The 22,557-nt window shown below is 48.8% G+C and overlaps 1 protein-coding gene across 1 annotated transcript in view; it reads right to left on the minus strand.

The window, feature by feature from the left end:
• Nucleotides 1-18,837: 18,837 nt before the first annotated feature.
• The window catches only part of FKBP1A (FKBP prolyl isomerase 1A), a 30,053-nt gene continuing 26,333 nt past the window's right edge, over nt 18,838-22,557 (minus strand). Inside the window, exons 3-5 of the mRNA XM_056844587.1 lie at nt 21,334-21,446; nt 19,347-19,511; nt 18,838-18,986 (exon numbers count right to left, since the gene is read on the minus strand). Of these exons, the coding sequence (XP_056700565.1) occupies nt 19,383-19,511; nt 21,334-21,446 (242 nt within the window). The 3' untranslated portion in view covers nt 18,838-18,986; nt 19,347-19,382. The remainder of the gene's footprint in view (nt 18,987-19,346; nt 19,512-21,333; nt 21,447-22,557) is intronic.

The following is a 22,557-nucleotide window of genomic DNA, read 5'->3' on the forward strand; positions in this document are numbered from 1 at the left end:
GCAGGGAGGTGAGCATGCTGCCGGATTGGCTCACTCCCCTCAGATATGAGACATGCAAACAAGGCCACCTTGGGGCAGCCGTTCTCTCTCTGCCTGATCTACCCTGCAGGATCGTTTTAAAGATAAAGCAGAGAGTGGGGACCCATGCACACCACCTGAGCTCCTTCGAGATAAGGCAGGATAGACGGAGGATTGAATTATGCATTGCCTGAAACAGTCCCTTCTTGCTCTCCGCCCAGCCCATGATGCATTTACATTTATTTGCATTTACGTATATCCCGCTTTTCTCCTCAGTTGGCACTCAAAGTGGCTTTTAGGACATTATTCTCCCTACCTCCATTCTCCCACAGCATCAACCCTGTGAGATAGGTCAGGCTGAAAGATTGTGACGGGCCCAAGGTCACCCAGCAAGTTTCCATAGTAGAAGCGGTGATTTCAACCCAGGTCTCCCAGGGTCCTAACCTGCCACTTTATCCACCATGCTGTAGAGACTCTCATGATCTACTGGCCATCAATTTCATTTAAGGTGTTATATAAGGTTGCCAACCTCCATGTAGCACCTGGAGATCTCCTGCTATTACAACTGTGCGAAGACCGCACAGCCAGTGAGTCCAGAAAGGTGCGAGAGACACACTACCAGCCAACCTCCAGGTACTAGCTGGAGATCTCCTGCTGTTACAACTGATCTCCAGCCGATAGAGATCAGTTCCCCTGGAGAAAATGGCCGCTTTGGCCGTTGGACTCTATGGCATTGAAGTCCCTCCCCTCCCCAAACCCTGCCCTCCTCAGGCTCCGCCCCCAAAATCTCCAGGTATTTCCCAACCCAGAGCTGGCAACCCTACTGTTATAGGACAAAGAGAAAACATTCTCTCTATCCACTTTCTCCACAACAGACATAATTGAATAAACCTCTACAAACATTAGTCATCTTTCCTCTAATCTAAAACGCTCCAATATCCTTCGCCTTTCCCCATAGGGAAGGTACTCCCTCCCCTCTCTTATCTGGGTGGCCCTTTCCTGAATTTTCCCCACCACTAAATATCTTTGTTGAGATACAGCCATCAGAACCACACCCAGGTTTCCAAATTGCAGTGCCATAGATCTATACAGGATTGGGTTGCCTATGCTGGGTTGTGAAATATTTGGCGATTTGGGGGTGGAACCTGGGGAGGGTGGTGCCTAGGAAGGGGTGGGACCTCAGCAGGGTATCTATATATCTAATAATGACATGTGACACCCCACCCCACCCTCATCTGCGGATACCTAAATCAGCAGATCAGGGCCCACACTGACACAAAACAGATTCTTCTGCAAACTTGGGGCACTCCCCATGTTTGCAGAAAAATCTGAAAAGTAAAAAAAATAAAATAAACAGGGGGCTTTAAAAAAACCCATTTTTTTTAAAAAAAAATACAGTTGTCTACACATGTCTACGCATTTACCTTTTGAACTGGCATTGACTGCTGCCGCCAGGATCCACTCCAGGCCCGGCTGCTAGGGTTGCCAGGTCCGTTTGCCACTGGCGGGGTTTTTTTTGGGTGGAGCCTGAGGAGGGCAGGGTTTGGGGAGGGGAGGGACTTCAATGCCATAGAGTCCAATTGCCAAAGCGGCCAGGCGAACTGATCGCTGTCGCCTGGAGATCAGCTGTAATAGCAGAAGATCTCCAGCTAGTACCTGGAGGCTGGCGACCCTATCAAAAGACATCTCTTTTTTTACCAGGAGACTTAGAGAATTCCTTGCAACAGCTAAGATACTTCCACACTCATTAGAAAACGGAAATTTGAAACATACATGGCCCGCGATACCCTGACGTCTGAAAGGAACCCATTTCTATGCTTTACAACCAAATGGGCTGTCAGAGTTTCATTTTTCTCACTCCACTGAACTCAGCAGGCTTAGAAGGGTATAACTCTGTTTAGGATTGCAACATATATCACAAACAAGTAAGTTATTAGCCACACTAATTTCACACAATGAAATTTAGTGCCATATAGGTCAAGATTTCTAGGATACTTGACCAAAAAAATCTGAAAACTGAATTATTTTGTACCCAAACGTCTACAGGCAGAGGGCGATATCTACTTCGTAACAAATGCAGCATTCGAAATGGGATGCCCTCCCGTATCTTTCGAGACAGAACTAAAACACTGTATTTATTTAACACGTTTTTTTAAGCTGCCTTTCTACATTGCGGAACTCAAGGCAGCTTATTGCGTAAATAAAAAGATGATTAAAAAACACACACATAAACAACCACAATTAAAATCTCAATTAGGACTGCCAGTAAAGAAAAACTAAATTAGTCAAACGCAGTCCTAAATAAAAGTCTCCAACTGCCTCCTGAAGATCGATAGTAAAGGGACCAGGCCTCCCTGGGGGGATTGTTCCATATTCGTAGGGCTGCCACCAAAAAAGCCCTCCCTCATGTGCCCACAGACAACCTTCTTTGACCGATGAGACAGTCAGGAGGGCCTCTTCCGGAGATTTAAAACTCTTGAGGAGGAATGTATGGGAGAAGATGGTCCTTCTGGGTATATTTAGCCTGGGTATGTTTAGCCTGGAGAGGAGAAGACTGAGAGGGGATATGATAACCATCTTCAAGTACTTGAAGGGCTGTCATGTAGAGGAGGGGGCCGAGTTGTTTTCTGCTGCCCCAGAAGGTCGGACCAGAACCAATAGGTTGAAATTAAATCAAAAGAGTTTCCATCTAGACATTAGGAAGGACTTTTTGACTGTTAGAGCGGTTCCTCAGTGGAATAGGCTTCCTCGGGAGGTGGTGAGCTCTCCTTCCCTGGAGGTTTTTAAGCAGAGGCTAGATGGCCATCTGTCAGCAATGCTGATTATGTGACCTTAGGCAGACCATGAGAGGGAGGGCACCTTGGCCATCTTCTGGGCATGGAGTAGGGGTCACTGGGGGTGTGGGGGGGAGGTAGTTGTGAATTCCTGAATTGAGCATGGGGTTGGACTAGATGACCCTGGTGGTCCCTTCCAACTCTATGATTCTATGTAGTCTGGAGATCAGCTGTAATTCTGGGAGATCTCCAGCCCCCATCTGGAAGTTGGCAGCTCTTCTGATGGTGGTAGGTGCCATTGCCTACCATCGCCCTGCCTTTGCGGGGAGGAAACACACACAGTTACACAACACGAATATCTGGAAACTTTTCAGAAGGTACATCATACTTGCTATTAGGCCTCATTGATCCGTGGTCTGACTTCATTGACAGTCATTCCAGGCATTGCTCATGACTGAGGTGATTTCGAAGTCTGAATACCTGATTTAAGCTGGTTAGGAAATAGCTCGTACAGCAATTATATTTCCAACGATGGTGGATGGAGAAACGGTCGATTGAATCCAGACTAATTTTGAAACAAACCCACCCACACCTCCTCTTTTCTCCCACTTTGAGCCCTGAACAAGGGGCAGAATTCTAGTATGGGGGGGAGGAGGAGGAGAAGAAGATGACGAAGACAAAGACGAGTAGTTGGTTTTTATGTGCCAAGTTTCTCTACCACTTAAGGAAGAATCAAACTGGCTTACAACCACCTTCCTTCCCCTCCCCACAATAGACACCTTGTGAGGTAAGTGGGGCTGAGAGAGCTCTGAGAGAGCTGTGACTAGCCCAAGGTCACCCAGCTGGCTTCAAGTGGGGGAGTGGGGAAACAAATCCAGTTCACCAGATTAGCCTCCGCCACTCTTGCGGAGGAGGGGGGAATCACTGCCAGCTGTACATATTAAAGTCCACCGCTCCAAACCACCGCTCTTAACCACTACACCATGCTGGCTCTCAAAAGGCACCTTGTGAGGCAGGTGAGGCTGAGAGAGTTCAGGGAGAGCTGTGACTGGCCCAAGGTCACACAGCAGGCTGCATGTGGAGGAGTTAGAGTCCACCGCTCTTAACCAGTACTAGCTCCTCCTAGGTTTGCCAACTCCAAGTTGGGAAATTCCTGGAGATTTGGGGTTGGAGCCTGGGAAAGGTAGCCTTCAGGGAGGGATCTCAGCAAGTTATAATGCCATGGAGTCCACTCTCCAAAGCAGCCATTTTCTTCAGGGGGACTGGTCTCTTTCCTTCTGGAGGTCAGCTGTAGTTCCAGATCTCCAGCCCCCCCCCCTGGAGGTTGGCACGTAATATTTCCCCAGTGGGCAAGTAGTGGCTCTCCAGGGCAGTTTTGATTTGGGAAAATTATGTGGGGAGGAAGGCTTACGTCCCTTCTCTCTACAAGCTGCAGTCCCACTTTGAATCAGGACCCCGCGTACTTGGGAATTAAATGCCCAGCAGGGAGCCAGTGTGGTGTAGTGGTTAAGAGCAGCAGACTCTAATCTGGAGAACCGGGTTCGATTCCCCACCCTTCCTTGGGGCCAGGCACAGTTCTCTCCGGACTTTCTCAGCCCACGCGTAGGCAGGCAATGGCAAACCACCTCTGAACGTCTCTTGCCTTGACAACCCTACAGGGTCGCCATAAGTCGGCTGTGGCTTGACATCACTTTGTGTACTCAGAGAGATGTATAGACCCCATGCTTTGCTTTCTTTGGGCAGTGGGTTGGCTTATTCTGACAGGGCTCCTGCCCCATAGAGCTGGCAGAAATTCAGCCGGTGCTACTTTCTGCCAAGACGTTGACCGTGGGCCCTTTGGAAAGTTCCATTCTCAATGCAAAATAATGGAGGCCTTTTGTTCTCTTTCCACCTAAGGAGAAAGATCTATTCTGTCTGCAGCTTCCAGCATGTTCTTTGTGGCATGCTATTAGATTGGGGCATTAAGAGCCAAATTTTGTTAAGAATTAACCAAAGACCGAAACATACCGAAATTGGTCAATTTCATCAATGGCACAGACTTACATGGGACTGAAGAAAGCCTTCTTGAAAAGGGAAAGATACTGGATTCCCCTTTTCGTGACTTTAATGCGTGCTGGAATTGATCACCATTGACTTATTTCTGGTTTGAAAGGACATCACCAGAATTCAGTATCCATTATATGTTTATGGTATTTATTGTATTATGCTGCAATTTAATTCATGCCTTTAAGAACTGGTTATTCCTCAGAAGTGTGATTTTGAGACTATTGGAATCTCTGCACATATTGTGGGACTGTACTTTTGTATATATGCACATTTTGATTATATTCAACACTTGTCCATCTCCTAAGAGTCCTTATAGCATTGCTGGCATTGAAATGAATTGGCCGTAGCGCTGGTTTTGTTTTTGCATAGCCAGCTCCGAGCAGCCTTGACTCCTTTACGGCTCTGGCACGGTTAATTAGATTGGCAAGCAATTAATCTGCCTTCATCAGCTAATCTTCTCATCGGGCAGCTTACAAAACAAAGCTAAGAGGAGTAAACTGAATTACTTACCATGGTCCTTGAAGCTTTGCCTGCACTTAAGAGTTAGGCATTTGCCCCCCAGACTAGAACCATTCAGAACTCGGGTTTGTTCTTTGTGAAAGACATCTTGTGTTTGGGTTTAAGCTCTTGGCAACAGAGCTGGCCCAAATCCTCAGATGAACCTGATTTAACACAGGACCCGAGCAAGGCAAAAGTATTCACCATTGCATTGAGTGCCCCATCAAGAAGCAATCAGGTGACCCCCATAAGAAGACTGAGAGGTGATATGATAACCACCTTCAAGTACTTGGGGTGCCGAGTTGTTTTCTGTTGCCCCAGAAGGTCGGACTAGAACCAACGGGTTGAAATTAAATCAAAAGAGTTTTCGGCTAAACATTAGGAAGAACTTTTTGATAGTTAGAGCGGTTCCTCAGTGGAGCAGGCTTCCTCGGGAGGTGGTGAGCTCTCCTTCCAACCCAGTTCACCAGATTAGCCTCCGCCGCTCATGTGGAGGAGTGGGGAATCAAACTCGGTTCTCCAGATCAGAATCCACCACTCCAAACCACCGCTCTTAACCCCTATACCATGCTGGCATGCTGAAGTGTCAGGCTCAAGAGCTGGCACACCTAAGGAGAGCGTGAATGTCACTGCAGAAATGGAAGGAGGGTACAAGCAGGAAGGATCGTCGAGGGGCCATGGCTTGGTGGCAGAACATCTGCTTGGCATGCAGAAGGTCCCAGGTTCAATCCCCAACATCTCCAGCTAAAAGGGTTAGATAGCAGTTGATGTGAAAGACCTCCACCTGAAACCCCGAAAAGCCACTGCCAGTCTGATTAGACAGTATTGGCTTTGATGGACTGAAGGTCTGACTCAGTACCAAGGGTTTGATTCAGTATGAGGCAGGTTTGCATGTCCCAGGTTCAATCCCCAGCATCTCCAGGTAAAACACAGTAGGTGATGTGAAAGACCCTTGCCTGAGACCCTGGAGAGTCACTGCCAGTCTGAGTAGACAATACTGACCTTGATGGACCAAGGGCCTGATTCAGCATAAGGCAGCTTCATGGGGAAAGGCCATGGCTCAGTGGTAGAGCCTCTGCTTCGCATGCAGAAGGTCCCAGGTTCAACCCCCGGCATCTCCAGTTAAAGGCAATGTGGAAGACCTCAATCTGAGACCCTGGAGAGCCACTGCCAGTCTGAGTAGACAATACTGACTTTGAGGGACCGAAGGTCTGACTCAGTATAAGGCAGCTTCCTGTGTTCATGTGATGGAACGCCACCCCCTTCCAAGTAGGAAGCCCTCGGCCTTTGCTCCCTTTCTGGCAGGCCTTCCAATTTCCTGCTTCCACCGCAGAACACAAAGTGAAGTCAGCCACACGGGATGGATGCCAAGTGCATCCCCCACACCGGCTGCCACCAAGCCTGATTAAGACGTAAGAAAGCCAAGGGCAGAGAGGGGGGAATTCAGGAAGGCGCCCCGCCAGCTACGGAAAGGGGTGGCATTGCATTGCTGCAGCTTGCCCTCTCCCCATCAAACCAGTGTTGCTACCAAACCGCTCCTGCTCAGTGTTTGAGGCGCCCTATGGACTACTGGATTACACAAGCTGAAGAGTAGAAGGGCGCCCCAACCCCATATCTCCCACCTCTTTAGGGGACGGGCTGTGGCTCAGTGGTAGAGCCTCTGCTTTGCATGCAGAAGGTCCCAGGTTCAATCCCCGGCATCTCCGGTTAAAGGGACTAGGACAAGTAGGTGATGTGAAAGACCTCTGCATGAGACCCTGGAGAGCCATGAAGAGGGGCCATGGCCCAGTGGTAGAGCATCTGCTTGGCAGGCAGAAGGTCCCAGGTTCAATCCCCGATATCTCCAGTTAAAGGGAGTAGGCAAGTAGGTGAAGTGAAAGACCTCTGCCTGAGACCCTGGAGAGCAGCTGCCGGTCTGAGTAGACAATACTGACTTTGATGGACCTTGATGGTCTGATTCAGTATAAGGCAGCTTCATATTGAGGCTGGACCCAATGATTATTTAGGGGAGGGGCTGTGGCTCAGTTTGTAGAGTCTACTTGGCATGCAGAAGGTCCCAGGTTCAATCCCTGGCATCTCCAGTTAAAGGGACCAGGGAAGTATGTGATGCGAAAGACCTCTGCCTGAGACCCTAGAGCAGGGATGGGGAACCTCCGGACCGGGGGCCGCATACGGCCCCCGAGGACATTTTTGTGGCCCTCGAGAGCTCTGGGGCCCTGCCGCAGAGGCAGAGCGTAGGGCGGCCCTCCCCGAGGATGTTCCTGGGGGCGCGGCTTACAGGGGCACTGCGGCGCCCTTTGGACCTCCTCTCGCTGACTGTTGGCTGTTGGTTGGCAAGAGGAAAGGGGAGGGGGAGGGACGCTTCCCCCAAGGCAGCCCCCTACAGCTGCGGCGTGCAAGAGCGCCGCGGCACATTGTAAGCCCCTCTTGCTGCCTGTCAGCTGTTGAGCGGCGAGAGGGAGGGGGGGAAGAGGCCAGCGGCTCCCGGCGCTAGAGCATGCATGCAAGAGCTGATCGGGCTTTTGGGGGGGGGGGCTTTTGTGGACTCTGTGAGGGGAGGGCATGGAAACTGGGGCCCGGTTGCGTGGGGCTCCGTGCGCTGCCGGGTGTGGTGTGGTGGGGAAAGGCTTTTCTCTCTTCCTCTTTTTCTGTCACCCTTTCTCTCTTTCTCCCTCTTTTTCTGTCTCTTTCTTGATCTCCCTTCGTCCTTTTCTTTCTTTCTCCCCCTTTCCATTTCTTTCTCCCTTTCTTTCTCTTTCTCCCTCCCTCCCTCCTCCTCTTTCTCTGTTTTCCTTCCTCCCTTGCCTTTAGAACGTTTGTTCTAAAAATACATAATTTAGGTAAACAATCACCCAGTTCATAGATCAAAATAATATGAATAGTTCACTTATTGTACATAACAGAAGGGAAAATAATACATACCAAAAATCGGTGGCGTGTAGCCTCATTTTACAAGCGGATGGGGATGCATGCGTCATCTGCCAAGCGCTCTTTCCCTGTTACATTTAAGGTCTTACTAACCTGATTGGTGACACCTGTCATTGTGGATAGCCATACTGTTAAAGAAAACCTACAGAAACTACAGAAAACTAGACAATTCAAAGCTAGTATTCAGTCCATTTGGATGCAAAGAATCAAAAAGAAAAATAAAACGTCACCTAATATCAACCTTTCAACATCTTGTATTGAAAGATGTTCAAAAAATGGAACGCAGAAAGAGAATAACATCAAATAGTCTTAACTTCAGAGAAAGAAGTATTATACAAGATATAGCAAATGATCCCAATCTGATAATTAAGGAGGCGGACAAGGGAGGGGCAATAGTTTTATTAAACCGGAAGGATTACTTAAAAGAAAATCTAAATCAGTTGAGTAATACACGAGTTTATAAAAAACTAAATGCTGACCCCACAAATAGAATTACACTGGCCATCAAGACAGTCATACAAGAGGGTCTCTCATTAGATTATATAACAAAACAAGAAGCAGATTTTTTGCTGAACTCTTTTCCCCGCATTCCAGTATTTTACACTTTACCAAAATTACACAAAGGAATATCCCCACCACCAGGTTGCCCCATAATATCCGGCAACAATTCATTACTAGACCCCATTGCACAGTTTCTAGAGTTTCACCTTCATAAATTTACCACGATAACCCCCTCCTATATACGGGATACTAAACATCTTATTCAAACCCTAGAAGGGAAGACAATTCCAGAAAATGCTTTTCTAGTGACTTTGGATGTAACAGAGTTGTACACCAATGTGCCCCTAAAAACAACACATACAATCATAGAAGACCATTTAAAATCACGAGACAATGCAAAACCACCAACTCATTTCCTATTGGATTTGTATGATTTGATCTGTGAAAATAATTTTTTTCCGGTTTTTGGACCAGCTTTATTTGCAGCAGCACGGCGTAGCAATGGGTAGCGCCTGCGCGCCTTCGATAGCAAATATTTATATGTCACAATTTGAAGATTCACACATTTACCACAACAACCCATTTTACCATAATATTATCCTTTGGAGGCGTTTTATAGATGATATTCTCCTTATTTTTCGTCCAGCTGAGAGTTTCCAAGATTTGTTGACTTGCATTAATCTACAAGATGAACATTTAAACTTCACTAGTTCACAGGATACAAATGCTATCAATTTTCTTGATGTAACTATGCAAACTCCAATCACCAATTTGTCTTTAGACCCTTTAGAAAACCCACCGATAAAGGTGCGTTGTTGCATTATCAATGCTTCCACCCAGTCCACCTTAAGAGGAATCTCCCTTACGGACAATTCCTATGCCTCAAATGGAACTCCACTAGGGAGGAGGATTTTCAACAAGAATCCGCTGTTTTAAGGAAGACTCTAATAACAAGAGGCTTTCCAAAGGAAGTCATTGAAGCATCTCATAGAAGAGCAAATGCTGTACAAAGAGACAATTTACTATGGGACAAACAAAACATGACTAAATCAAGCACATTAACAGCAGCCTTGCAACACTCACCTTTTTCTAAGGAAATACAGAGAATTATTTCTAAGCACTGGCATTTGGTGGCTAACTTACCAGGCTGTGCAAGAACACCACACATTGGACTTAGACGTACATGTTCTTTAAAAGATCAGCTTGTACATACCGATGCCTTATCAATTCCACCCAGGAATCACGTAGTGGGTCATTTTCGTTGTGGAGATTGCATAGCGTGTGCCCAATCGTTACCGGTCAGAGAATTTCAAGACACCAGAACCGGATTCAAATTTAAGTTGACCCAATTTACCAACTGCAACAGTAAGGGGGTTATTTATTGAATTAGATGCCCCTGCGGATTACTTTATGTGGGGAAGACGAATGCCCAGCGAAATTAAGAATCGGTGAATACAGATCAAGAATCAGAAATAATAATTTAGAAGCGCCTTTAACAGCACACTACAAGGAAATGAAACATGAGGACCATGAAATGTCCTTCTTCGTGGTATGGCAATACAGGGGCAAGCCTTATCAAACTCAAAATATGGACAGACTCTTAGCCCAACAAGAGTCTTTTTTGATTCTTTGCATCCAAATGGACTGAATAGTAGCTTTGAATTGTCTAGTTTTCTGTAGTTTCTGTCGGTTTTCTTTAACAGTATGGCTATCCACAATGACAGGTGTCACCAATCAGGTTAGTACGACCTTAAATGTAACAGGGAAAGAGCGCTTGGCAGATGACGCATGCATCCCTATCCGCTTGTAAAATGAGGCTACATGCCACCGATTTTTGGTATGTATTATTTTCCCTTCTGTTATGTACAATAAGTGAACTATTCATATTATTTTGATCTATGAACTGGGTGATTGTTTACCTAAATTATGTATTTTTAGAACAAACGTTCTAAAGGGCTCAAGCTTCAATTCAAACTTTGCGGGACTGCCGGAATTGAGAAAGCCTTGCGAAATAGGACTACCTTATGGAAACCTATTTTTTGGCGTCCGTGGAAAGAATTTCATACTCGGAGAACTTTTTGAGCCAGTTAGGCACTGTATAATTTGCATATTTTGTCGTTGTCACAAGTTGTATTTAGAAAGTGATACTAACACTGTTCTTATAAGCTGTACTTGGAAAGTGCTGTGTTCAGATGTTACATGATTGTTACAGTCTGATAATATATGCTTAAGAAACGAATAACTAAAAACTTGACTATGAATCAGTAGATGCCATAAGTGCTGTTTATTTCCATAACAATTTCCAAGTGGTGGCTGGAGACCTGGCAACCCTAGCCTTCCCCCACCCCACCCCCCGCCAGGAGATCTACACCTGGTATGGCCCTCGAATGATGTTAAAAATGTGCAAATGGCCCTTGGCAGGAAAAAGGTTCCCCACCCCTGCCCTAGAGAGCAGCTGCCGGTCTGAGTATACAACACTGACTTTGATGGACCAAGGGTCTAATCCAGCATAAAGCAGCTTCATGTGTTCATGTTCTCCCCTCCAAACACAGCTGAGGCTGCCTCCGGCCACAACCCAAAATGACCTCTTCTCTCTACAAGAGGCAGAGAATTGGGAAAGGCTGCCTATTTTGATACCAGAAAGGAGCATGCCACCACGCCCTCCAGATGGGCAGGGGGCAAAACCCGGACCTCAGAGAGCCATCAAGCCGTCCATGAATTTGTTGGGAACGTCTATGCACAGGGGCCAACACTCAAGAAACACTAGAGGGGCATTCGGAGCAGCACAGGGGGCGGGGAGAAAGGGCCCCGCCTGATTTGGAAAACTCTGGCTTGGATGCTACCTCTATTTCCAATGAAGATACTTCCAGAGGGAAGCTGTGTTCGTCTGCAGCAGAACAGCTAAAAACAGGCAATCTTCACTGGCCACCTTCAAGCAGCAGCTGGACAAACACTGGTCAGGGATGCTCTGGGCTGATCCTTCATTGAGCAGGGGGTTGGACTAGATGGCCTTATTGCCCCTTCCAACTCTAGGATTCTATGATTTGAAAATCTTGCTGGTCTCTTACATGAACACATGAAGCTGCTTTATACTGAATCAGACCATCGAGGTCCATCAAAGTCAGTATTGTCTTCTCAGACCAGCAGCGGCTCTCCAGGGTCTCAGGCAGGGGTCTTTCACATCACCTACTTGCCTTGTCCCTTTAACTGGAGATGCTGGGGATTGAACCCGGGGCCTTCTGCATGCCAAGCAGATGCTCTACCCCTGAGCTACAGCGCCCCCCTCAAGTGCTACTGGAATCTTATCTGTTTCCCATGGCATCTTAGCCAGAGCCCTCAAAAGCAGACAGATTTAGCCTTCAAGATGTAGCCTTCTGCTCATCCCAGAGACAATTGTGATGTTTTGTCAATTCAACTTCAGAGAGAGTGTAATGTAGTGGTTACAATGATGGGCAAGGATCTGGGAAAGCCAGGTTTGAATCCACACTCATGCTATGAAAACTTGCTGGGTGACCTTGGGCCAGTCACACACTCTTCGCCTGACCTACTTCACAGGGTCGTTGTGAGGATATACTGGAGGGGAGGAGAACAAAGGAAGCTGCTTTGAGTCCCCGTTGGGGAGAAAGGCAGAGTATAAATTAAGTAGATAATCAAACAGGAAGCCCTACCACTTGCAGAATCAAGAGAAGGGGGGGCAGAATCCATCCAGTGCGACTCCAAAAGAAAATCCTGCACAAATTAACGTTGTTCGAGATCAACTGCACACAACACAGATCACAGTACAAGTTTGAGGTGGGTGAGAAAAGCAGGAGCGAACACAAGAGGGCAGAACAAAGCGGGCAGAAAATGAAGAAGAGGAGTTGGTTTTTATATGCTGACTTTCTCTACCACTCAAACCGGATTACAATCACCTTCCCTTCCTCTCCCCACATCAGACACCCTGTGAGGTAAGTGGGGCTGAGAGAGCTGTGACTAGCCCAAGGTCACCCAGCTGGCTTCCTGTGTAGGAGTGGGGGGGGGGGAATCCAGTTCACCAGATTAGCCTCCGCCGCTCGTGTGGAGGAGGAGTGGGGAATAAAACCCAGTCCTCCAGATCAGAATCCACTGCTCCAAACCACCTCTCTTAACCACTACACCACGCTGGAAGGGTGTTGAGCAATCTGACCCATCATTTGTACATCTTGCCAAGAAACATTTACGCATATAGGGTTGCCAGGTCCCTCTTCGCCATCGGCGGGAGGTTTTTGGGTGGAGCCTGAGGAGGGCGGGGTTTGAGGAGAGGAGGGACTTAAATGCCATAGAGTCCAATTGCCAAGGCAGCCATTTTCTCCATGTAAACTTATTTCTATCGGCTGGAGATCAGCTGTAATAGCAGGAGATCTCTAGCTAGTACCTGGAGATTGGCAACCCTAAGTGCATATCTGGTGCTTTATATGCTTCCTTTGTCATCCACGTTTCTTGCAGGGGCTCATGGTGGATTACAAAACATTTTTTTAAAGAACAATTCAGACAGCACAGACCTCCAAGAAACAATCCAGTAAGACTAGAAGTACAGACATCATTAAAATCCATTTGCCACAAAATCATTTGCTTATGAGAGCCAGTGCTGGGTAGCCATTCGCGTCAGACTGTGTCCCTGTGTGTGTTAAGTGCCGTCAAGTCGCTTCCAACTCATGGCGACCCTATGAATGAAAGTCCTCCAAAATGTCCTATCTTTGACAGCCTTGCTCAGATCCTGCAAATTGAAGGCTGTGGCTTCCTTTATTGAGTCAATCCATCTCTTGTTGGGTCTTCCTCTTTTCCTGCTGCCTTCAACCATTCCTAGCATGACCGTCTTTTCCAGTGACTCTTGTCTTCTCATAAAGTGGCCAAAATACAATCTCTTCCGTTGAGTCATTTTAGCTTCTAGGGTCAGTTCAGGCTTGATTTGGTTTAGAACCCACTGATTTGTTTTTTTGGCAGTCCACGGTCTCCGTAACCCTCTCCTCCAACACCACATTTCAAAGGAATCTACTTTTTCCTGTTAGCTTTCTTCAATGTCCAGCTCTCACACCCACACATAGTAATAGGGAATACGATGACATGAATCAACCTGACCTTGGTGGCCAGTGACACATCCTTACACTTAAGGATCTTTTCTTGCTCCTTCATGGCTGCCCTTCCCAGTCTCAACCTCCTTCTGATTTCTTGGCTGCAGTCTCAATTTTGGTTGATCATGATGGAGCCAAGGAATAGAAAGCCTTCAACAATTTCAATTTCCTCATTGTCAGACTGCCAGGCTCAAATCCCAACTCTGCTATGGAAGTTTCCTTGGTGATCTCAGGGCAGTTACACACATTCAGCTTAGCCTACCTCATAGGTTTGTTGTGAGGATAAAACTGAGGTGAGGAGAATGATGTAAGCTGCTTTGGGTGGAGAGAAAGGGAGGGTATAATGGAAGTAATTACTCGCTTGCATGAGAACTATATGCTTTTAGGGTGGCCAGGGGATCAAGCAGTGAAACCCAACCTCCACCGGCAGCTGTGACTTCAGATACCAACTACCAGGTTTTCAATTACATCTTTGCAACCTCTACAGTTCAACCGGCTTTTAAATAGAGCAGAAGTTTCCAAAAATGCAGCACTTTGCACTCCCGGTGTGGTGTAGTAGTTAGGAGTGGTGGACACTAATGCGGAGAACCAGGCTCGATTCCCCACTCCTCCATATGAAGCCTGCTGGGTGACCCTGGGCCAGTCACAGTTCTCTCCAAACTCTCTCAGCCCCACCTACCTCACAAGGTGTCTGTTGTGGGAAGGGGAAAGGAAGGTGATTGTAAGCCGGGGTGATTCTCCTTCAAAGGTAGAGAAAGTCGGCATATAAAAACCAACTCTTCTTCTCCCAGCATTTGTTGCACAGAACATGATATTGGCACAACCCTGCCCAAGAGCATGATGGCACGGTGCCTGCTGCAGTAGCTGGCACCCTCCCAGCCATCAGGAAAGCCAACAACAAGCCCTTTACCCTCCCTAGAGTCTTTGCCTTGCTACCAGGACCTGAGTTCCAATTTCACAATCCCTAGTGTGGGGACAACACCGGAGGTGCACCTTCTTGCCCTGGACATCAAGAGGCAGGCCGAGGGAGACAGAGCGTAACAGATTTCCCATAATGCAAGTCCATCCTTGCTGGGGCAAGTCAACCCATTACCAACACTCCCAACGCCAACGCCAGATTGCTTGGAGGGAGCGTCTCATTCATTCGGCTTCTCCACTCTGAGCGAGAACGCTCCCGTCTGTGCTTCAAAATAAAATCTGCCGACTTCTTTCACATGCCGTCTGCATCCAGTGTAGATTCCCCCTCTCTGAATCTGCTTTGGAAGATGTAGTGTGACAGAGAGGGGGAAGTTAAGGCCATCTGTCAGGGTAGAAAGGGCCCTGGAAATGCTACCAAGTCCTGAGGGCCCTTTCCTGGTTCTTGCTGATAAATCATGATGGGTAGCTGTGTTAGTCTGCCTGTAGAAGTGGAAAAGAGCAAGAGTCCAGCAGCACCTTAAAGGCTAACAAAATTTCTGGCAGGGGTATGAGCTTTCGTGAGCCACAGCTCACTTCTTCAGATACTGCGAGAATGTGAGTCCATATCCGTGGCTCAGTGGTAGAGCCTCTGCTTTGCATGCAGAAGCTCCCAGGTTCAATCCCCGGCAACTCCAGTTAAAGGGACTAGGCAAGTAGGTGATGTGAAAGACCCCTTCCTGAGACCCTGGAGAGCTGCCGCCGGTCTGAGTAGACAATACTGACTTTGATGGACCAAGGGGCTGATTCAGTAGAAGGCAGCTTCCCATGTTCATGTTCATATGTGTGTTCTATCCTTAAGTAGAGAAGAGTGAATTAGACACACAATGGCAGTGTAAATGTCAAAAGCAAGTAAATGACATTAGCAGCCGTGATTGGATCAGGTGTGATATGCAGAGGGGTAGTAGGCGTGGAGAAATCAGCATTTGTAATGAGACATGAATCCAAGATCTCGATTCAGTCCAGGAGAATGCATAGTCTGGAGCTTCATTATTAGTTGTCAGTCAGCAGTCTCTCATTTTAATCTCCCTTTGAAATCCCTTTGTAAGAGAACTGCTACTCTTAAATCAGCGACTGAATGCCCGGTGACTCAGGAAAGCTCATACCCTACTGGACTCTTGCTCTTTCCTACTGGCTCTTGCTGACGGCCACACAGGCTGCTTCTCCTTAGAAATTTCACAAACACCACACAACTCCCAGCCTTCAACTGAACCAGACAGACCCTTGGTCTTCAGGGTCAGACTCGTCTACTCAGACTGGCAGTGACTCTCCAGGGTCTCAGGCAGAGAAAGGTTTTTCACATCACCCACGACCTGGTCCTTTCCACTGGAGATGCCAGGGATTGAACCTGGGACCTTCTGCATGCCAAGCAGATGCTCTGCCACTGAGCCATGGCCCCTCCTCAATGAAGCTGCCTAATACTGAATCAGACCATTGGTCCGTCAAGGTCAGGATTGTCTACTCAGACTGGCAGCAGCTCTCCAGGGTGTCAGACAGAGGTCTTTCACATCACCCGCTAGGTTGTCCATTTCAACTGGAGATGCTGTGGATTGAACCTGGCACCTTCTGCATGCCAAGCAGATGCTCTGCCACGGCCTCTTAGCCAAAGTGGATAAAACTTGTATTTCTTAAAGAAACAGAGAACATAAGAATATAAGAAAGGCCCTGCTGGAACAGACCAAGGCCCATCAAGTCCAGCAGTCTGTTCATACAGTGGCCAGCCAGGTGCCTCTAGGAAGCCACAAACAAGACGAGTGCAGCAGCACCATCCTGCCTGTGTTCCACCGCACCCAAAATAATAGGCATGCGCCTCTGATACTAGAGAGAATAGGTATGCAGCATGACCAGTATCCATTCTAACTAATAACCATGAATACCCCTCTCCTCCATGACTATGTCCACTCCCCTCTTAAAGCCCTCCAAGCTGGCAGCCATCACCACATCAGAGGCTGAATTTTTTTCCAGGATCCCATGCTGAGATGCGGAGCTACCCAAGTGACGGTTTCTAAAAATTTGTATCGCAGAGTTTTGCTTCCCACCCTCTCTGTGCCAAATTACTTTGCCCAAGAACTTCTGAATGTTGCAGAAAAATCTGGACACAAAATAGGCACCCTCATCATAGGCCACCCACTCACAGCACACCCCAAACTACATCCAGCGTGGTGTAATGATTAAGAGCGGTGGTTTGGAGCGGTGGACTCTGACCTGGAGAACCGGGTTTGATTCCCCATTCCTCCACATGAGCAGCGGAGGCTAATCTGGTGAACTGGATTTGTTTCCCTGCTCTTACACAGTCAGCTGGATGGCCTTGGGCCAGTCACAGCTCTCTTAGAACTCTCTCAGCCCCACCTACCTCACAGGGTGCCTGTTGTGGGGAGGGGAAGGAAAGGTGATTGTAAGCCAGTTTGAGTCTCTCTTAAGTGGTAGAGAGAGTTGGCATTTAAAAGCCAGCTCTTCTTCTCCTCCTCCTCTCCTTTGCTGCTGCTGCAGATAGCAGGGAACAATCACTAGTGGGGGTGGGGGCCAGCCAGGGCTCACAAGAGATTTGGGGGCTCAACGGAAGTGGAGGGGCTGTGCCTCAGTGGCAAAACATTTGCTTTCGGCATGCAGAAGGTCCCAGGTTCAATCCCCATTACCTCTCTAGCCCAAGGTCACCCAGCTGGCTCCATGCAGAGGAGAGGGGAATCAAACCTGATTCTCTAGATTAGAGTCCGTGGCTCGTGAGAAGTGGGGAATCAAACCTGGCTCTCCAGATTAGAGTCCACCCCTCCTAACCACCGCTCTTAACCACTACACCATGCTGGCTCCCAGATTCAATTCCTGGCATCTACAGTTAAGAGGGATGAAGCAGCAGGTGATGCAAAAGACCTCCTCCTGAGAGTCTGGGGAGCGGCTGCCAGTTCGAGTAGGCAACATTGATCTCGATGGACCGACAGTCTGATTCGGTAGAAGGAAGCCACAAGTATGTTCTCACTCTCCCCCATGTTATGATTCAGGAATGACCAGGCCCCGAGAAGCCAGCCTGAAAAGAAACGACAGGACGCGGAGGGATTGAGAAAAGCCAGCATAAAGCGTTTTTTTATTGCAATCATAAAACTCTATGTGTTATGGGGTGATGGTGGCGGAAGTGGCGACGGCAATTCTCTTACCAAAAAATCACTACACGGGAGAAAGAGGGGTCGGTATGACAACCGGGAAAGGGGGGGGGTTCGGTGCACTGCCCCAAAAGGCACCTGCGAAGCTGCGATGACCAGCATCAGGTTTTCCGAAAAGAACTCTTTCGTGTATCTGCACTGATGTCCGGGGGGGAAGGCTGGATCCGTCCCCTCACCCCAAGAGGAAATAAAACAGCACCTTCCAAAGTTCTGGAATTTAGCTAGATGTGGAATTCAGAAAGATTAAAAATATCCGGAAAATCCAGTAGAAAAGACACCAATATTGGCAAGAGAGGGCGGGGTGGGGGAGATCCATAAATTGTGGCGGTGGGGGGGTGGGGAGAGAAGAACCACCCCAGGATAAAAAGGTGACTGCCATGTCACTGTGAAAGTTGCCCCTTCCCCGAGATGGAAGCTAGGAAGGCAACGGGGTTGGGGGTGGGGGAGAGAAAGGCCCGCGTGGGGCCCCAGATTTCAGGCAGAGAACTGTATCAAATCCTATGACTACGCGGCTTCTCCGGATGATTCAGCCCTCGGTCGCTCCTCAAAAACTGTTGTTGTTTTTTTTGTATGGTTTCGCAGCAGCAAATCGGTTTCATACAATAGATACTTCCAAAACAGCAACGGAAAAAAAGAGAGAGCTTGGCCGTATTTGCGCAATTAATTCCTATATAACGTGAACCGATCAGTATACTGAACTAGTAAATGCTCAATCATACACAACTCAAGTCTACACCAAAAAAAAAAAAAAACCCAACCAAAAAAATTAGATTAAAGAACTTGACCAAAAAAATAGATAGCTGAGGTTTTACAGCATACAGCCTTTAAAATGTCGGGGAGGGAAAACCCAGAGGAGAACAAGAAAGGAGAGTCAGAAGCAGAGCCGGGTAACCCAACACGTTCAAATCGGGGTGGATGGTTTACACCAAGAGTGTAGTGGATAAGCCGGGAAAAGCTCCATACAAATTCGTGTGCATTCTTCTCGAAGCAAAAAGGTTTCTGGATTTTGCCATGTGCCAAACCTGTCGGGACAAAGGGGAACTTGCAATGGAATCTGCCTTTAAAAGGGCGAGGGAAGCGCCAAGACCTGGAGAGGATTCGGCATGTCCCACGCCCGCTCGATCAAGGAAGCAAACCCATTATTCGCCAAGGCAACCCTGTCCGGCTGCCAAGCCCAGCCTTGGCAGGAGACTCTAAATCTCCTGCTGCCCCCTCTTGCGAGGAAAGAGCGCCAGGCTGAGGCATATGCCCAGGGCACTCTTCCAAGATGCACCCTACGCCAACCAGAGGCCTTCCCGCCCAACTGGCATCCCCAAGAGATGCCACCTGCCCTCCCAAACGGCAGCCCCCGGCGGGCACCAGACCGAGTCTCTTCCACCTACCCCAGAGCAGGGAAACAGGAGATGCGGCGCCTCGTGTCATTCCAACTTCATAAGCTCCACGTCGAAAATTAGAGTGGAGTTGGGGGGGATGATTCCTGGGTGGCCGGTGGAGCCGTAGGCGTAGTCTGGTGAGATGATCATCTTGGCGCGCTGCCCGACGCTCATCTGCGGGAGGAACAGAGCAGGCAGTTGATAGGTGCATGCCCAGCGGGGGCCCGGCCTGGGGCACATGAACGCATGGTGCTGAATCAGACTGCTGGTCCATCCAAGTCAGCATTCTCTACTCAGACCGGCAGCAACTCTCCAGGGTCTCATGCGGAAGTCTTTCACATCACCTGCTTGCCTAGTCCCTTTAACTGGAGATGCCAGGGATTGAACCTGGGACCTTCTGGTTGGAAGGGTCCATAGAGGCCATCTAGTCCAAACCCCTGCTCAATGCAGGATCAGCTAGAACATCCCTGACAAGTGTTCATCCAGCCTCTGCTTAAAGACTGCCAGGGAGGGGGAGCTCACCACCTCCCTAGGCAGCCCATTCCACTGTCGAACAACTTACTGTAAAAAAAATTCTCCTAATGTCCAGCCGGTACCTCTCTGCCTGCAATTTAAACCCATTATTGTGACCTCTGCAGTCAACAGGAACAGCTCCCTGCCCTCCTCTAAGTGACAGCCCTTCAAATACTTCAAGAGAAGAAGAAGAGTTGGTTTTTATATGCTGACTTTCTCCACCACTTAAGGAAGACTCAAACCAGCTTGCAATCACCTTCCCTTCCCCTCCCCACAACAGACACCTGTGAGGTAGGTGGGGCAGAGAGAGCTTTAAGAGCTGTGACTAGCCCAAGGTCACCCAGCTGGCTTTGTGTGCAGGAGTGGGGAAACAAATCCATTTCACCAGATTAGCCTCCGCCGCTCATGTCGAGGAGTGGGGAATTGAACCCGGTCCTCCAGATCACAGTCCTCTGCTCCAAACCACCGCACCATTCTGGCTCCCAGTCATGTCCCCCCTCAACCTCCTCTCATCCAGACTAAACGTTCCCAACTATCTGCTCCTGCATCTTCCCAACCAGCGGCAGTTCGGCAGGCCTCAAAAGGATGCGTATGGTGTGGGCTTCGCACCCTGAATTCCCTGAGTGTGCAGGCAGGAACTGCTGTAACCAGATGTTCCACTGTGCCAATGACAGCCAAGGTCATGCACGGTTGGATGGCCTCCCGGCCCTCTCTGTCTCTGACCTACCCGCTTAACATGTAGACAGTGCCAGAGGAGGATCCTTCCGCTTGCGGCACGAGACCTATGCTCTGTTCACACACCCTTTCTCTGCCATTCCAGGCACCCTTCACTTTTCAACTGGAAGCCCCCACATTCAGAGGCAGTCAACCTCTGAATATCAGTGCCAGTAGTGAACATCAGGGAAAGGTCTCATCCTCTGTACCCTGTTTGGCCCTCCAGAGGAACTCGTTGGCCACTGTGTGAGACACGATGTTGGACCAGATGGACCACTGGTCTGATCCAGGAGGGCTCTTCTGATGTTCTTATGAAGGTTTGGCCCCTATGCCTGGTTGTTGGACCTCCAGAGGAACTGGTTGGCCTCTGTGTGAGGACTAGATCAGTAGTTTCCAAACTTTTCGGGCCACCGCCCCCTTGGTTCCACAAAGTCAACCCCAGTGCCCCCTACCCTATCCAACAACACAGTTGAAGGGGCCCACCTCTGGCACCCCGCTGCTGCCCCCTTCCTCTTAGTGCCCCCCTAGGTAATCCCATGCCCCCCCGGGGGTGGTACTGCCCACTTTGGGAACCACTGGACTAGATGGACCACATGTCTGATCCAGCAGGGCTCTTCTGATGTTCTTATGAAGGCCTCGGCCTCTGTGCCCTGTTGTTGGACCTACAGAGGAACTGGGTGGCCACTGTGTGAGAAAAGGATGCTGAACTAGATGGACAGCTGATCTGATCCAGCAGGGCTCTTCTCATGTTCTTATGGTGTCAACATACCTGGGCGACCCCTTCTTCCCAGCCACGGATGACTTCCTGCTTGCCCATCACGAACTTGAATGGCTTGTTCCTGTCGCGGGAGGAGTCAAACTTCTTCCCATCCTCCAGCATACCTGGAGAAAAGAAAAGAGAAGAGAAGGAAGCCCACATCACATTGGAGCCATTCGTCAGGACGGCGGCAGCGGAAGTGAATGACTGACTGACTTATTACAGACGAAGACTAGCTTGCCCCAGAGCTAAAAACAAGCAGCAGAGCCCGGCCAAAGAGCATTAAGCACAATACAATAAGCAAAACAAAGAAAATTACAGAACCAATATTGAAGATAGAAAGGAACAAGCGGGAGACCAAAGACGCAGGAAGCTGTCTTGTACTGAATCAGACCACTGGTCCTTCAAGGTCAGGATTGTCTACGCGGACTGGCAACTAGGGCTGTTGAAAAAAAAATCGGTATAGTTCGGCTTCGGCAAAATTCGGCCCATTTTTATTCGGGCCGTGCTGAAGTCTGAACTCCCCTGCTTCGGATCCCCGGAAATTCGGGGGGATCCGGAGTTCGGGGAAAAATTTGGGATTCCCTGAAGGCGCGCAGGGGGCCCTTTAAACAAGCCCCTCTGCGCTGCCTGCGCAGACAGCACAGAGGGTCTTGCCAGCCCCCAGCCAGCCCTGCCAGGACTCCCAGCAGGGCTGGGGGGGCTTTAAATAGATCTATTTAAAGGGCCCCCCACGCGCCTCCAGGGAAGCTCCCTGGAGGCGCGTGGCGGGTCTTCAAACAGTTTTGTGCCTCCCGGCCGGGAGGCACAGATCTATTTAAAGGGCCCGCCGCGTGCCTCCAGGGAAGCTCCCTGGAGGCCCACGGTGGGGGGGGGGAACAGATCTGAGCCTTCCTGCTGGAAGGCGCAGATCTGTTTAAAGGGGCCGAATTTATTCAGGAACACCCCGAACTCGGCTCCCCGGTTTCTCCCCCTTTTTGAGTTCAGTTTGTCCGAACCAAAAAACCGCCGAATTGCGGGAAATTCGGCTGTTTTTCGGTTCAGGCCGAACCGAATCAACAGCCCTACTGGCAACAGTTGAACACATGAAGCAGCCTTAATCAGACCATCGGTCCATCAAAGTCAGTATTGTCTATTCAGACAGGCGGCGGTTCTCCGGGGTCTCAGGTAGAGGTCAGGTAGAGGTCTTTCACATCACCTACTTGCCTAGTCCCTTTAACTGGAAGTGCCAGAGAT

The sequence above is a fragment of the Euleptes europaea genome, chromosome 2 (assembly GCF_029931775.1).
Source record: "Euleptes europaea isolate rEulEur1 chromosome 2, rEulEur1.hap1, whole genome shotgun sequence".
Lineage (NCBI taxonomy): Eukaryota > Metazoa > Chordata > Lepidosauria > Squamata > Sphaerodactylidae > Euleptes > Euleptes europaea.